Source organism: Scyliorhinus canicula, chromosome 10, assembly GCF_902713615.1.
Source record: "Scyliorhinus canicula chromosome 10, sScyCan1.1, whole genome shotgun sequence".
Taxonomy (NCBI): Eukaryota; Metazoa; Chordata; class Chondrichthyes; order Carcharhiniformes; family Scyliorhinidae; genus Scyliorhinus; species Scyliorhinus canicula.
The window spans coordinates 74,393,848-74,410,498 of record NC_052155.1 but is presented as its reverse complement, the minus strand read 5'-3'; the positions used below and the strand labels follow the sequence as shown (position 1 = coordinate 74,410,498).

At 39.5% G+C, this 16,651-nt stretch overlaps 1 protein-coding gene across 3 annotated transcripts in view; it reads left to right on the top strand.

Moving 5' to 3' along the window:
• Window positions 1–11,397, top strand: part of smchd1 (structural maintenance of chromosomes flexible hinge domain containing 1) — a 217,226-nt gene extending 205,829 nt beyond the window's left edge. For all 3 annotated transcript variants that reach the window (XM_038809195.1, XM_038809194.1, XM_038809196.1), the window contains 6 exons: window positions 1,012–1,121; window positions 1,823–1,893; window positions 2,118–2,289; window positions 3,550–3,708; window positions 10,590–10,707; window positions 10,846–11,397. In XM_038809195.1, the coding sequence (XP_038665123.1) occupies window positions 1,012–1,121; window positions 1,823–1,893; window positions 2,118–2,289; window positions 3,550–3,708; window positions 10,590–10,707; window positions 10,846–10,945 (730 nt within the window). In that variant the 3' untranslated portion in view covers window positions 10,946–11,397. The remainder of the gene's footprint in view (window positions 1–1,011; window positions 1,122–1,822; window positions 1,894–2,117; window positions 2,290–3,549; window positions 3,709–10,589; window positions 10,708–10,845) is intronic.
• The last annotated feature ends 5,254 nt before the right edge of the window (window positions 11,398–16,651 follow it).

The window sequence follows — 16,651 nt, the reverse complement described above, 5'->3', positions numbered from 1 at the left end:
ACTTAAGAGACAATTTAACATGGCCAAGCCACCTAACCTGCATATCTTTGGACTGGGGGAGGAAACCAGAGCACCCAAAGGAAACCCACACAGACAAGGGGAGAAAGTGCAAACTCCACAGTCATCCAAGGCCAGCATTGAATCTGGGTCCCTGGTGCTTTGAGGCAGCAGTGCTAACCACTGTCATCATGCCACCCCTCTTGTGGCTTTATTGCCTGAGTAAGTGTCTTCAATCTCAAACTTTATCTACTTTAAACAAAACATTTTGGTTCCTAACCAGATTTCCCCACCAACTTGGGGTCTTGTCTAGAATCATAATGATGCATGGGCCTGCTGAACATTTAAATGGGATACGGCCTAAGCTTCTGGTAAAGTTTGTTTTCTTTTGTTACAGGAGTGGTTCATTAATTTAATTGTTTAGTCGATATACTCAGAGGAGTATAAAGAGTCTAGAGTCATCTTTAAATTAAGCGGGTTCTTTAAATTAAGAATGTTCTTGAGAGAATCAGCACAGTTTTTCCACTTGTGGGGAAAAGCAAAACTAGACCCATCAATACAAAAGAAACCAAATGGGAAATTCATAAACTTTGCCCAGAGTGCAGTGTGTGGAACTCGCTGCCACAAAGAATGGTTGAGGTGAATAGTATAGATGTATTTAAGGTGAGACTAAAAGCATATGAGGGAGAAGAAAATAAAGGTAATGCTAATGGCTAGGAAAGGAACACTGAAAGAGACTAAAAGTAGAATTGTTTCTGCTTAATGGCCTGATTTTGTGATGTATATTGTCTGTGTAATTCTATTTGTGTGACCAGCATGATGCCATGGGGATATTAAAGGAATTAAAGTTTGTTTGAATATCAGTCATTTTATAGCTTTCAAAACCAATTTAAGCCTGGTAGTCCTGCCAGAACAAACCTGCAGTTATTTTACATTATTTTTGAAAACTAGCATTGTTGAATGTTTATAAATTCAGTTGAGATATTCAGGCTGACTGCCTGTTTTAATTTATAGGCCTTTACCTCACATGCGAAATGGAAAATGTAATTTCAAACCTGAGGGGAACCCTATATTTGCCCGGGAATTACTTATTTTTTCTGAAAATATGGAACAATGTCGCACAGGTAAAGTGTGGATGCGAACTGTGTTTAAAGTGATCAGTATGACATGACTATATTTGTTCAATTTATAAACTTATAAATAAAGTGATCAATTCCAACATTTTGTAGATTTTTTTGTTTCTGAAACGTAGGTCACTTCAACTTAAATATTTTCTCCTCAAATACTGCACATCCAAGGAGAGGTGACCTATTACAGGTATCTGAATGTGCTGTTTGGTAGACCCTTGTGAGAAAGCACATGACCCTTTTTCACCATACATATTGATAAAACTAAAATTATGAGTTGATGGGTTTTGTAAGCAGAAATCTGTGTCCTATTTCATAGCAAGCTAATCCAATCTGATTATAACAAACTACATTTTATCAAACTGGGCATCCAGTCTGAACAATTGGGTAGAATATTATATTGGCCTTAATTCAAGATGCTAGTGTTTCTCTGATGGTGTTACCTTTAAGCAAGAAACAAATAATAATTTCCTTACTATGCATTGAGACTTTTATCACAGATGCTGATTTTCAAAAGTTGTTTTAAACATATTGTTTAATAATCACTGATCATGCCATGGGAAAACCCAACATTATAGTTAAATTTGTACATTTGTTGAATTGAATTTTGTAGTGTGTAAATCAATGGGATGAACTTTTTTCAGTTTTGAGTAACTGTGGGCAAGGGCATTCTCTTAGAATAAAATGTTGTTTTTCAGTGTTTGGAATGCTTCTTGGAGATACAATAATTCTGGATGACTTAAATGCTGCCAATCAGTATAGAAAAGAGGTATGTTCTTGCTTTTCAATTATTTGACTAGCGGTTAAGACGATGCTTGCATGGCATGTGAAACTTAGCTATGTATACTGTATGTAATATTTTGCTATTTGGTAAGCTACAAATTGTTAATTGTCTTGCTTAAAAGTTAAGACACATGAAAAACTGTCCTTTTTTAAAAAATGAGCTGTGACTCAAAGTTGACCTAATTTCACTCTTAATATAACCATTTTTAGGTTGTGAAAATTACCCATTGCCCTACTTTGCTAACTAGAGATGGTGACAGAATCCGGAGCAATGGAAAGTTTGGAGGCCTTCAAAACAAGGCACCACAAATGGATAAACTTCGAGGACTGGTGTTTGGAGCTCCTCTACCAAAAGCTTACCATATGCTGAATTCTCATATTGGTATGTTTAACATTGAGAAGAACATTTAATTCAGTGCAAATAAACCAAGGCTCAGATTTGAGTGATAATGTGCAGAAAAATTGTTAACCTTTAAAGTTGAAAACAAAATACAGTGGATGCTGGAAATCTGAAATAAAAGCAAAATATTGGAAATGATCAGCAGGCCTGGCAGGATCTGTGAAGAGAGAAACATCGTTACTGTTTCTAGGAGAGTGCATAGCACCAGCAAAGCTCCATCTATTGTCCAGCACTGTTCATCCTTTGAAGATTATAATGGGCCTTCCTGTTAATCTGCTGCAGCCCTTATGCTGAAGGTACTCCCAAACTAGAGAATTCCAAGATTTGAACTCTGCAACCATCCATGGGAACCAATGTAAGTGAGCACAGGAGTGAGCAAGACTTGGTGCAAATTAAGACACAAGCACAGAGCTTTGGCTGATCTCTTTAGGAAGACTAGAATGTGGGAGATCAACAGGAAGGAGTGCTTTGGAATAGTCAAGTTTCAAGGTAACAAAGACATGAATGAGAGCTTCAGCATCAGGTGAATTGAGATGGGAACGAGGTTCAATTATGTTACAACAATGAAAATAGCTGATCTGGTATAAATATATGGTTGGAAGTTCAATTTGGGTTTAAATATAGCACCCAGATTATGAAAAGATTGTCTCAGTCCCAAACTGTTGCCAAGGAAAGGGATGAAATCATTAGCTAGGGAACAGGGTTTGGAGTAGGGACCGAAAACAGTGGCTTTAGTCTTCTCAGTCCCTTGGGTATCACGCCATCTATTGAGTAGTTTTTCCCTTTGACACCTCCAGTCACTTTAGTTTTGCTAGGGATTCTTTTTGATGTATTTAGTCAAATGTTGCCTTGACGGTAAGGCTGCAATCAGATCAGCAGCCAAATTGTAATTGGTCTGTAGGTGTCTATCTGTGATTGATGGCTTAGCTGAAACTTCTTAGGCCCTGTTTCCAGAGATTTGCCAGTGCCATTCTGCTACTAAAAGTTGTAGGAGATTGACTTTCTAGTTGTTAATCGGTGCCTGACGGACGAACAGTGATCAGAAACTCAGCATGTGGGAAATTGAATGCAAGACACAAATGCACTTTGCTCCAAATTTGAATTTAATACCCTTTTGCTGCAGTTTGTGGATAGACATGCTGATGGATTTAACAGCAATGTACTCGTTCTTTTCTCATGTTTCTTGTACACGTGTTTTCGGCATGCCTTATCTTGTTTTCAGCAATTTTGTTTCTCTTGTAGATCTTATCCAGCAATATCGCTCTGCCCTGATCAAGCTGAATAATGTCAAACAGGAACTGGATCTGCAACTGAAGTATCTTGGCTCACCAGAAATGACCCTAAAGCACAAGGAGCTCAATGACCAAGAGAACCAACTAAAGCAGATTGAGAAGCAGCTAGGCAAGTTATCAGAGCCCGTATAATCCAAATATTCATGGAAAAATAACACTGATCTTTTGATGCACACCATTATGAGTGCACAAATCAATAACGTTCAAAGGAAGATGATGCACCACTAGTTGCAAATCTCTGGAGCTTGCTGGCCAATTTACACGACTCTGCAACTTGCCTCATGCAAACTAGATTGCACCCTTCACCTTCCAGTTGTTTTTAAGAACTTACTGGGTTTGTGCATTAATTGTTTGTTGAAAACACGAGGAAGGCTTAATTAGTCTTTTTTTAAAACAGTGTGAACTTTGCTAACACAATGCTAAACAATCTCCAGCTCAGAAAGAGAACAATTTAAATTAATGAGTCTGATTATTGCATTTAATAAGATATTTGTCACACTTCAAATTTTTTATTTGTCTTTGTCTCTTCCCTCAATTCAATATTTCTTGCATTCCTTCCTAATTCACATAGCTGATTTGAATCTTAATTTGCCGACTCTCATTCGGCCTTCTGCTTCATTCCTCCTTCTTTCTCAATTCTTCAATCTCGTTGGCTAAGGACATTCACTATTGATCCCATTGTCCATCACAGTGCCAATTGTTCTTGAACCCTCATTGCACCATTAGCACCTTGCATTTTCAGCACATCATGACACACATTATATTTGCGAAGAAGGGTTAAGGAAAAGTGTTATGGCACACACCACGAGGTGTCCCACACCAGCAAGGTTGATGACAATATTATGTTACTCGTGGGTTAAGATTTTGGCAAAATCTCATCTGGATTTAATTATTCCCTGGATTTAGTACAAGTAAATGTATCCTATATTTTATCATCTGCTTTGAATCCCAAGTATATTGCGGTATTTTGCCTTTGGAATTTAACGCTTAATCTGGATATAATCCTAAAGTGCATCATTAATGAGGAGAGCAAGCATCATGCAAATCCTAATTGAAGTGAAGAAGTGGATTGGAGTAAGAAGTATTATTTGACCCTGAACAAAACTTAATGACTTCATTTACTTCAATAATATATGGATTAGATTAGAGACAGTTAACCTCAGTATACTTATGCATCTGTATTTTTGCTGAAATTAGTGGAAACGGGTATTTCAACCCCAATGATTTAAGAAATATTATAAGCACTGAATTTAATTTCCTATCAATGCACATTTTACATTGAGTTTCTGAATGATGTCCTTTCCAAGCGTTATTCTGATCATTTCTGCTCATTTTTCAACTAACTTGTTTTAAAAAGGCAAATAGCGGACATGAAAGGCTTATCTTTTTTTTGCTCCTCTTGCCATGTTGCTGTCATTAACTTTAATGAAAGCTGTTTATTGTAGATGTGCCACCCAAGGCACTGAGAGATATTTGGTATTATTCCAGATTAATGCTTGCTTAAAGAGATAATTTTTGTGTAAATGGAAAATCAAAATGTTTGATGTCCAGCTGTCTATTGTAATCAAACTAGATGACCTTCAGAATACATAGCCTGCCAATTCTAAAAGAAAAAAAATATTATCGTGCCTTTCATAACTTGGAAATGTCTCAAAATACTTTACAACTAATATGGGGCTTTTGAAGTGCAAGAAGAGTTGTAATAGGGCAGCATGGTAGCACAAGTGGATAGCACTGTGGCTTCACAGCTCCAGGATCCCAGGTTCAATTCCCTGCTGGGTCACTGTCTGTGTGGAGTCTGCACGTTCTCCCCGTATCTGCGTGGGTTTCCTCCCACAGTCCAAAGATGTGCAGGTTAGGTGGATTGGCCAGGATAATTTGCTCTTGGTGACCAAAAAAAGGAGGGGTTATGGGGATAGAGTGGAAGTGAGGGCTTAAGTGGGTTGGTGCAGGCTCGATGGGCCGAATGGCCTCCTTCAGCACTGTATAGTCTATGTCCGACAAGTAGCAATTGAATTGCATCAAGCAAGGTGCCACATAAAGGAAAATAATGATATGATAAAGCAGGACACTGTAGAGAGCTCTCACTGTAGTTGGGAAAAGCACTGTTATTGGGTTCGCTCGAAGGAAGACAAGAGTATTAGATTAACAATTCCTCTAAAAGATGATATTTTTGACAGCGTAAGACTCCCTTAGTACTGCACTGGATTGTCAACCTAGATTTTGAGTTTGTGTCTGGAGTAGGACTGAAGAGGTAAGAGTACCGCCAAATTAAATTATGGCTACCACCTTAATAACGGTGGAAAAAGTAATCGGACTTTTTTTATCTCTCATTTTGTCAAACTGGTGAGCAACCAATATTTGCTGACACATCTGACCATATATTGAAGGAGCTCATAGAAATTATGATAGTAATTGTATTGGTTTCATTTAAGGAAAATCATAGAATCCCTACAGTGCAAAAGGAGGTAATTTGGCCCATCATGTTTGCACTGACCCTCTAAAAGGGTACCTACGCCCAAACGCCACCCTATACACGTAACCCCACCCGTGGTTTGGCAATTTAGTATAGCCAATCCACTTAACTTGCGCATCTTTGGACTGTTGAGGAAACCGGAGCACCAAGAGGAAACCCACATAGATACAAGAAGAATGAGCAAACTCCACACGGTCACCCGAGTCGGAATCAAACGCGGGTCTCTGGGGTGAGGCATCAGTGCTAACCACTGTGCCACCATGCCGCCCATTACAGTATGCAAGCTGTCTGAAATGTGGTAAACCTAGCTAATCTGGAACCATGCTGTAGATCATGAAATTGCCCTTGTATACATCACGCCCTCCATTTATGAACTTCACCTTTTTAGGACTTCCTTTCCAACTTGACCTTCTGTTTCTGTACAGTTTTTTAATAGTTATTAAAATTTTACTGAATTATTGTTCCGTTATCCAAGTGCTGGGAAGCAGATTTTACTCTAACTCATCTTATATTTGTGTTCGATAAATATGCAAATTAGTGTTTAATTGTAATAACTGCTTTTATTTGCGATTCTCTGGAACCATGCCTTTCATGTGAGCAAGTCTGAAACCGCTACACCAGAGTGCAGAGTATGCTGGGACAGTGAGTAAATTTAAGGAGGAGTTAGACAGATTTTTAATGTGTAATAGGTTGAAGGGTTATGGAGAACGGGCAGGATGGTGGAGTTAAGGCCAGGATGAGATCAGCAATGATCGGATGGCAGAGCAGACTTGATGGGCCAAATGGCCTAATTCTGCTCCTATATCTTATGACCTCATAGGGTGATAAAAATGTCGAATTCACTATCATAGTGTTTGATTAAGATGAATAGCATTGATGCATTTCAGAAGTTCATAAGATATAGGAGCAGATTTAGGCCGTTCTGCCCATCGAGTCTGCTCTGCCATTCTATCATGGCTGATATGTTCTTTGTCTGCTATCTGCAATACTACAGACTAAGCTGGATTGCAAAATCAGCCAGAGTCTCTGCTCCCTAGAACACATGACCTAGGAGCAGGGGTAGGCAATTCCCGAGCCTCAATTCCTTCAATGTGATCATGGCTGATCCCATCCTGGCCTCAACTCCATCGTCCTGTCCATTCTCCATAACCCTTCAACCCATTACCAATTTAAAATCTGTAAATCCTCAAATTTACTCGCTGTCCCTACATCCACCGCACTCTGAGGTAATGAATTCTATAGATTTGCAACCCTTTGTGAGTAGTAGTTTTCCTCAAATCTGTTTTAAATTTGCTACCTCTTGTTCTAAGATTATGACCTCTCGTTTTAGAATGCCCACAACAGGAAGCATCAGCTCCACGTCTACTTTATCCATACCTTTTAGCATCTGTATACATCAATTAGATCTCCCTTCATTCTTCTAAACTCTAGAGAGTAAAGGCCTAAACTGTTCAATCGTTCCTCATACAACAAATCCCTTGTCTCTGGAATCAATCTAGTGAACTGCCTCCAATGCCACTACATCTTTCCTCAAATAAGGGGACCAAAACTGTGCACGATACTTGGGGTCTTACCAATGCCTTGTATAGTTGCAACAACACTTCCTTACCTTTATACTCCATTCCTTTTGCTATAAATGCCAACATTCAATTTGCTTTCCTTATTATCTGTTGCACCTGCGTGCTCTTTTCCTGTGACTCGTGCATCGGAGCACCCTGAAGTCTCTCCCCATTTAGATAATCAGTTGCCTTACCATTTTTACAATGCATGACTTCACACTTATCCATGTTAAGCTCCATCTGCTACATTTTGGCCCACTCTCCTAACCTATCTCTATCCATTTGTAAGGTTCTTATTTCCTCATTGCATCTCACTGTCTCACTTATTTTTGTATTACCTGCAAATTTGGCTGTAGAATCTTCTATTCTTGTATCCAAGTCGTTAATATAGATTGTAAATAGCTGGGGCCTAAGGACCGAACCTGTGGCACTCCACATCTTGACATCCATAAAAACACCCATCTATTCTGACTGTCTCCTGTCCGTCAGCCAGTCTATCCAAGCTAATAAGTTACCCCAATCCCATATGATCTCACCTTGTGAATTAACCTTATGTGCGGCACCTTATCAAACGCCTTCCGGAAATCTGAACATATTAAATTTACAGGATCCCCATTATCCACTTTGTTGGTTACATCTTTTAAGAACTCAAGTAAATTAGCCAAACATGATTTGCCCCTCATAAAACCATGCTGTCTCCGATGGATAGCCATTTGGTTTCATTTAAGGGGGGGATAGAGAAGTACATGAGAGGGAAAGGAATAGAAGGTTATGCTGATACAATTCGAAGAAGGGGGACAATAGCACAAGTGTTTTGGACCAAATGTCCCAGGTTGTAGAATTAATGTATGATTGCTATAGGCCATCTTGCAGGTTCTAAGGTTTCCCCTAGGTTGGAATTGCTGTCTTGTTGAATAGAATTTTTTTTTAAATTTGAAGTAAAGGCAAATTTTAAGTTATTTTAAGTCACTGTTTTCCATTACACTTGACACTTGGAAAATTGACCACAGACTTGTCTCAAGTTAATGCTCTTCAAGTGAGAGATTTAATCAGAAAATTGACCACAGACTTATCGCAAGTTAACGCTCTTCAAGTGAGAGATTTAATCAGATGAATATTAGAACTCTGTGGCAACCCACTTAACTGAGGATGAGGTTCCAGACTCTGGCACAACATTTGGCCACGTTCGGTGTAGGAAATCCTGCTAAATACAATTCTTAACATTAAAAAATTGTAGCCTAGCTCCCTCAAGGTGTGTGGTTAAGCTGCCCCCATGGAAGAAATTGAAAGCGTGTTGAAATATTTTACTTGCTACACCATAACTGGATGTTCTGTCGTGATTATTAATAATAATGTTTATTGTCACGAGGTTTACATTGCAATTAAATTACTGCGAAAAGCCCCTAGTCGCCACATTCCGGGGCCTTTTAATGTATACACAGGGAGAATTCAGAATGTCCAAATTACCTAACAGCAAGTCTTTGGGACTAGTGGGAGGAAACCGGAGCACCCAGAGGAAACCCACGCAGACACAGGAAGAACATGATTTCACACAGACAGTGACCCAGCCGGGAATCGAACCTGGGACCCTGGTGCTGTGAAGCCACAGTGCTAACCATGTGCTACCATGCTGCCCAGTGATTAGTTGCTGCTTTTATAAATATTTTTTGACAGAGTTACTGTCGCAGTGCAGTGCATTATTTCTCGCCTTCAGTCCTGTCTCTCAATTTCAGGTCATCTCTAGGTGATTGTTACGAGATTCACCCTATTCTTTGAATATATTTTGTATCACATAGTGAGTGGCCTGATGGTCACAACTTTGGCGAACATCAAAATCCTATTGGACAATACTTTCATTTGGGTTTAACCAACAACAAAAAATCCTGAGGTAGATACTAAGGGGTCTGAACATTGGCACCCTTTATCACAAGTTTAAAATATAATAATTTATTCCTCCTACTATGAAAGGCAGAGCAATGCTCTACGTGTAACCTTCCACAATGTCTTGGTAAGTTGTTTCATCATACTGCATGTTCAGGTTCACTTGCCAACTGCTTGTTCAAGTTCACTTGCCAAATGAGAATTAAACTAGTACTCTGCTCCCTCTCCAGAAGATGGCACTAGCTATGCTGTTTGTTAATTGTGTGCAGTATAAAGTGTAATGTAGGGAAGATGCTGGTCGGGAAGGGAAAATTGAAAAGGTGCAGAACATAGGGGTAAAGCCAGAGACCATCATGGGATTCTATCAGACAATGAAGTAGATTGTTGACTATCAGAAGAGGGTTGAATGATAAATGATTTGGATTGGTATTATAGGAGTTAAGTTCTTTTTTACAGAAAGTTGTACAACTCCATCCCAAAGAGTACAATTTTAACTTAATTAGGCCTGCTTCAATATAATTGATGGACATTATAATCAGCATGTCTTCTACCCTATGGACTGTTTAGAAGTACTGCAGCTATGACAATTTGCTGAAACTTGAATTGCATTGCTTTCCATAACCAGTTACCAATTATTCAGGATTTCTTTTCTAATACATAGTGTTAAAAATCTAATATAGAAGATTACCACATTGCAAAGTCTTTTTTTGGTTTGGGTTATTTTTGTCTATGTGGCTGACTGGGTTATGTTTGCCAAACAATGAATAATAATTAGGTTTCAAATGTTTTGGCACATCTGAAACACACTTTGTGTATATTTTAGGTTATGTTTAGCTGCTAACAAACAAGAAAAAGTTGGAAATATGTTACACTTTTGTTCTTTTTAAATATAACTGGAAAGACACTTTGGATCTGGCCATTTTCCTGATGTCCACTTTGTATGTGTTCTACAGTGCTAAGGAACATGTAATTCAGTAACTATTCTGGCTTGCACAATGCAATAGGTAATATTACTTATTAAGTGCCATGTGCATTATCAATTATGCTAATTGCCTTGTTATATCCGTGCCACAGGGATGACTCCAACAAGAACAACTTCTGCTTGCAGTCCTAAAACACTGGCTCTAGATATGCCTGATGGGCAGACTCCAAGCAAAAAAATGCGAAGAGAAAGTGCAAAGAAAATATATAGGTAAATTATCAAAACCATTTTTTAAAAATAATAATGTCTCCATTTATCTACTTTTATTAGGATGAGTGAATAATTACTAGGTACAGTCAATTTAATGAAATGACAACAAGTAATGGGACTTTTTTTCCTTTAAAACAGTGCAGAAGAGTGGGTTTCAACACCTTTAAGGAAATCGCAGCAAACGCCTTCAGGATCAGACACAAATGGAAGTACTTGGTCACGGAAAAGAAAGGCTTAAAACAAATGGCAATACTTTGTCATTGAACAGAAAGCTTAGAACAAATGTAGATGTGTTGTGGATATATTTTCCTCTGTGAAATTTGGTTACTAAACTCAAATATGTTTTACGAAAATAATTTTCTTAAGCTTCACACAGGGTAATATATCATTATACAGATGCGAGTCTGAAGAAATAGAATTGCTGTTAAGCAGAAATGTATATAGTCTGAGAGGAAAAAAATGAACAGTGCAGGAATGTTCTACAGAGATTTCTATCCAACAGTTGCGGATATATAAAAGACTGTTGGTAGATAATATGTTCATTTGTAGTTATTTAAATTGAGAAGCTTAATTTTATACATTCAACTTTGTATTTTTTATTTTTAAAAGCTTTTTCAAAAATTTACTGAACTTTGTTTGTCATGAAGCAAGAAATAAAATCTCCATAATTGGGTGTTATTTTTCTTAGGGCACGGGTATTTTATGAAACACCAGTTTTTTGAATCAAGTGTCATGTTTGCCTGATAATTTTATCCTTGAATGTTAAACAGTTGTATTCCTGAAATGGAATAAGTCAGTACTATGTGACTCGTCAGATCACTTCTCCAAATAATGTTGATCGAGGCTCTCTTTTCACCTTATGTTTGCACTGCTTGTTGTCCTGGAATGACTGTCGAATACTGTCTTGTTCTCCCCGTCTATTGGACCATATTCTGATTTACCAGCATCGACATCATGCTCAACTGCTGGATGGCCTCTTTCCAGAGCTACCTCCTGGCACATGGATTTTTCCCTTTCAAAATATTAGAAGTTCTCTGCAACCACATCATATTCACAGAATCTGGCCCAATCTGTTTTTGTGCGAATGTAATCTTGCATGAAGTTTCTTAAGATATAGACATTCTTGTAATATTTGGGAGTTAGTTACTAGATACCACGTTTGTTGAGAGAACTCATTTGACACACCTGATCCTCTATTATCCCTTTTGCAGTCAATTTATGCTTTTGCATACTATGTACTACTTGGCCATGAAGATAAGAAAGCTGCTGTTTACAAACTGTCCGTTTTCAGTTGTCCATGCGCTTCTGATTATTTTAGTTCTCGTCAATTGAATGTTAATAACTATTTAATGTCTTGTGTTTTTCAAATATTCACAATACCTTGCATTTATCTATCATATTTTAATGTAGAAAAATTCCCATGGTTCTTGAGGGACGTGGAAAATTAATCCTGCACCTCCGAAAGAGCTACCAGGAGGGGTAATCAAAAAAAACTGTCACTAGGTTGAGTTTTTGAAAGGGTCTTAACAAAAAAAGAGAATTTAGGGAGGGAATTCAATATATATATGACACGGGGCAGCACGGTGGCACAGTGGTTAGCATTGCTGCCTACGGCGCTGAGGATCCGGGTTCGAATCCCGACCCTGGGTCACTGTCCGTGTGGAGTTTGCACATTCTCCCCGTGTCTGCGTGGGTCTCACCCCCACAACCCAAAAGATGTGCTGGTTAGGTGGATTGGCCATGCTAAATTGCCCCTTAATTGGAAAAATGAATTGGGTACTCTAAATTTATTTTATTTTTAAAAATATATATATGACACACTTTGGGATCTTGTGGGTGCCGGAATTTTAGATGGTTAAAGGAAGAGGTAAAGGGTTAGTATTGCTACACACATGGTTAATATCAACACAAACTGGTTAGACAGAACAACTTGTTTGTATTGTATCTATATAATTCTACAGGTCATTATTTGTAAGCATCAGGCTGAGTGTCTATAATTTGCATTTATTAGAACAGGATAGGTCAGTGCTCGGGACTAAACATTTTCTATTTGGTCCCCTAGACCAATTCAGACATTTCCACGGTAGATATAACTTTGTCATGGAGCAAAGTTTGCTTAACTATTTAAGCAATATACTGGAATTTCATCTCTCGGCTACCTACAATAGCCATTAATTTATTTCCACTTTGCACAGCAGTCGTTACAGAAGCTGAATAAAATTACTGAATTGAATAAGAAGGATCAAGCCCAAGTCGCAATGCTACTTTGTCACCTCTAATTCTCTATGCATTTATAAGCTATTGGTGGAAATTCCTGGGTGGTGACGTATCTTGCAGCTTATTTCGTTGTAGTTCAGCATTTTATCTTTTGCAAGCTTTTGCAATTTGCTATAATTATTATGCCCTAAACTTTTTAGAAGTCTGCAAAGACCCGATTCGAAAGATAAAAATGAAATACATATCTAAGGTATGGAGTTTGCACATTCTCCCTGTGTCTGTGTGGGTTTCACTCCCACAACCCAAAGATGTGCTGGTTAAGTGTATTGGCCACACTAAATTGCCCCTTAATTGGAAAAGAAAAATAATAGGCTACTCTAAATTTATTTTATTTTTTTTAATGGACAAAAATGTGTTTGTTTGTTTTTTTTGCACCTTATTTCAAGGAAACTTCATTGCACCTGAGTGCCAGTATGTAGCAAGTGGGTTACAGTGCAGAATATTTGATGTTGCTATGGTTGACTGAAAGTAAATGCAATTCAATTCATTTAGAGATGGGAGATGCATGAAGCAATTGTCAACACAGTTGATAAACTGTTTATGAGCTACATTTGAATATGGAATATTTTAGACACCAAAACATTAACTGAAATTATCTAATTGGAAAGTGGATGAGGATGGGTCAATCCTTAATTAATCCTTTAAAAATTCAGAGATTTAACTGTAAATTGCCCCTCATTATTTTGTGCATGAATAGTATGCAATGGCTACACTCCCCTGATATAGTGTGCTCCAAATTGGAGGCTTATTTCAGATCATGACACTTAAGCTTTTAGAAGAGAATAAATCCACCCATATTTGACTTAGCCAGCCATCTGAGCAATACATGTGTATGCAAAGTGGATTTCCTGGCGACAGGCCATATTGGCCATTCTTTTGTAAGGCGAGCCATGTTTTTTTTTTGTTTGCTTTGAGTCCAGGAATATTGTGTAGAATCTCCTATTTGGGTTTCTTCCATTCATTGTAGCTGACAACCACATCTGCATGGAGTGGCTGCATCTCAAGGACGTACTTGGCTGGGAATAGTTCAGGTCTGGTTGGTGGTCAGGGACAGGAGAGTACAGGTCAACATGCAAAGAGCCCCCGGCTACAGTTCTGGAGTAGTCTCAGCCTTTGTACTTAACAAACCGGTACAAGGTTGTTCTTGCCTGGGCGGATGAGCAAACTGATGCAATACAGGGGGCCATTTAAGTGGTGGGAAATGAAAAGTGCTAGGAGTCAGCAAACGTAAGGGAATAAGCATTATTCTCTGCAGCTGTGAATATGAAGGCTATGCTGCCTGAGTTGTCATCGTGCATGTTTGAACTAATGAAATTGGTAGAACATGGAAAGGAATAAGCTTCTGCTGAGGGATTTTGAGGAGCTAGGGTCAAAATTAATACAGCAATCTCAAAAGTAAACTCTGGATTACTATATGAACTGCTTTTAGCATAGGTTCAGAAAGATCAGGGGTTTGAATGTGTGGCTCGGAGTGATATGGGAGACGGATTTCAATTCGAGGTATTGGCATTGGGGCAGGCTCCGCTTAAACGGTTGGGACCAGAAGCCCTGTGAATTGAATAATTAGGGCTGTAGATGAGTGTTTGGGGTGAGGTTGAAATTTATAACACTAAACAGAAAAGCAAAGGCAATTCATAAACAAAGTTGGATAAAAAGAATAATAATCTTTATTCAATAATAATCTTTATTAGAATCCAAGTGTGACAAGAGAGGACCAGAAGTTTAATGGTAATTGCATCAGTAAATATGACCAAATAAGGGGAAAATGGTACAAGGTTGAAATTAAAGGTGCTTCATCTGAATGTACAAAGCATTAACCATTCCAGAGACCTGGTTGAATGGTGACCAAGGTTGGGAACAAAATATTCCAGGGTGCTTGATATTTCTAAGACAGACAAAATGGAAAAGGAGGGGGAAACTTAGACTAAAAAATGACACGTCTGGACTTCTGCTGGCAGCCATGGAGTGAGCTGTTGCACATTTGGTGGCTCTCGCTCAAGTTGGTATTTTTCGGTCCTTTCCCTGTCTGAAGGGTGAAGTTTTGAATGGAACGAGGTGCAAGAGTACCTGAAGAAGGTGTAACCCCTCTAGTGTGGCTGTTGATGGATCCACAAACTAGAAGTGGGATGAGAAGAAAGGAGCTGTTGGAGCAGAAGAGTCTTCGTGGTGTGCCACAGGCAAAGATGGCGGAGGGCAAAAGGCCTGTTCTGCCCAGCCAGTGATCAACGGAGCAGTTGGTGAAATTTCTGGATGCGAAGTTCAGCCAGCAGAGGAAGCAGGGCCTGAAAAACCTGGCCAAAGTGCTGGAGCCGATCAAATCAGGCATCAAGCGAGTGGAGCAGAGGCTGGAGTCCCAGGGCGAGGCAATCCAGAAAGTGGCGGTGGGGGTGCACGAGGAGCAGTTGGGGGTGATGCCCGAGACCTAGAAGAAGCTGAAGGAGAAGGTGGAGGATCTGGAGAATCACTCCAGAAGGAAATATTTGAGGTTTGTGAGGATGCTCGACAGTGCAGAGGCCAGCACGTATGTGGCCAAAATGTTGGCGCAGTTGATGGGGGAGGGCGTCTTTCATCAGCCCCGAGAGGTCAACTGAGCGCACAGACCACTGATGCGGAGACTACAAGTAGACGCGCTGCCAAGGGTGATGATAGTACTGCTGCACTGCGTTTTGGATAAAGTGAAGATTCTTCATTGGGTGGGGCAGGCGTGGAGGTGCACCTAGGAAGGGAACGAGCTGCGGGTGTATCAAGACCTGAGTGCAGAACTGCCGCAGCGGAGGGCCGGGTTTAACCAGGCAAGCCTGCCCTCAAGCAGGGTGTGAACAGGAGCTGTGGTTTTGCACAGAGAATTAATCAAGAAATGAGGAGTTTAGGGCAGCACAGTGGTTAGCACTGTTGCTTTGCAGCTCCAGGGTCTCTGGTTCGATTCCCAGCTTGGGTCACTGTCTGTGCAGAGTCTGCACGGGTTTCCTCCGGAAACTCCAGTTTCCTCCCACAATCCAAAGATGCGCAGGTTAGGTGGATTGGCTATGCTAAATTGCCCTTAGTGTCCAAAAAGGTTAGGTGGGGATAGGGTCGAGGTGTGGGCTTAGGTGGGATGATCTTTCCAAGGACCGGTGCAGACTCGATGGACCAAATGGACTCCTTCACTGTAAATGCTATGATTGTGACAACGGCAATGAAGTGTAAGGACTTTGATCAGGGAGAGATTTTTGGGGGGGAAACTAATATATGGTAAATTTCAGAGTTTGAGTGACATTCATAGTTATTATGGTACAGGACATTCATAGTTATTATGGTACAGAAAGGGGGAATTTGACATATTGGGTGCATGCTGGCTCTCTAGAGCAATTCATTCAAGCAGATTTTCTCCCATTCTATCCCCTGAGCCCTGTGAGCAATTCCTTGCAACGTGCCTTTCCAATTTCCATTTGAAATAATTGATCATTTCCACTTATTCCACCCTGATAGGCAGTACGTTCTAGATCATTACCGTTCGTCGCATAAAACGTTCTTCCTCAGATTCCCCCCTTGTCAAAACCTTAATTTGCGTCACCTGATACTTGGAACTCTAAATACCAGTGGCTGTAGTCACAGGTATCTGAGCAGTGTCAACTGCAACTCAAGTTGCAGGGATTGCAGCACATAGGAACATGTATAAAACTAAAAA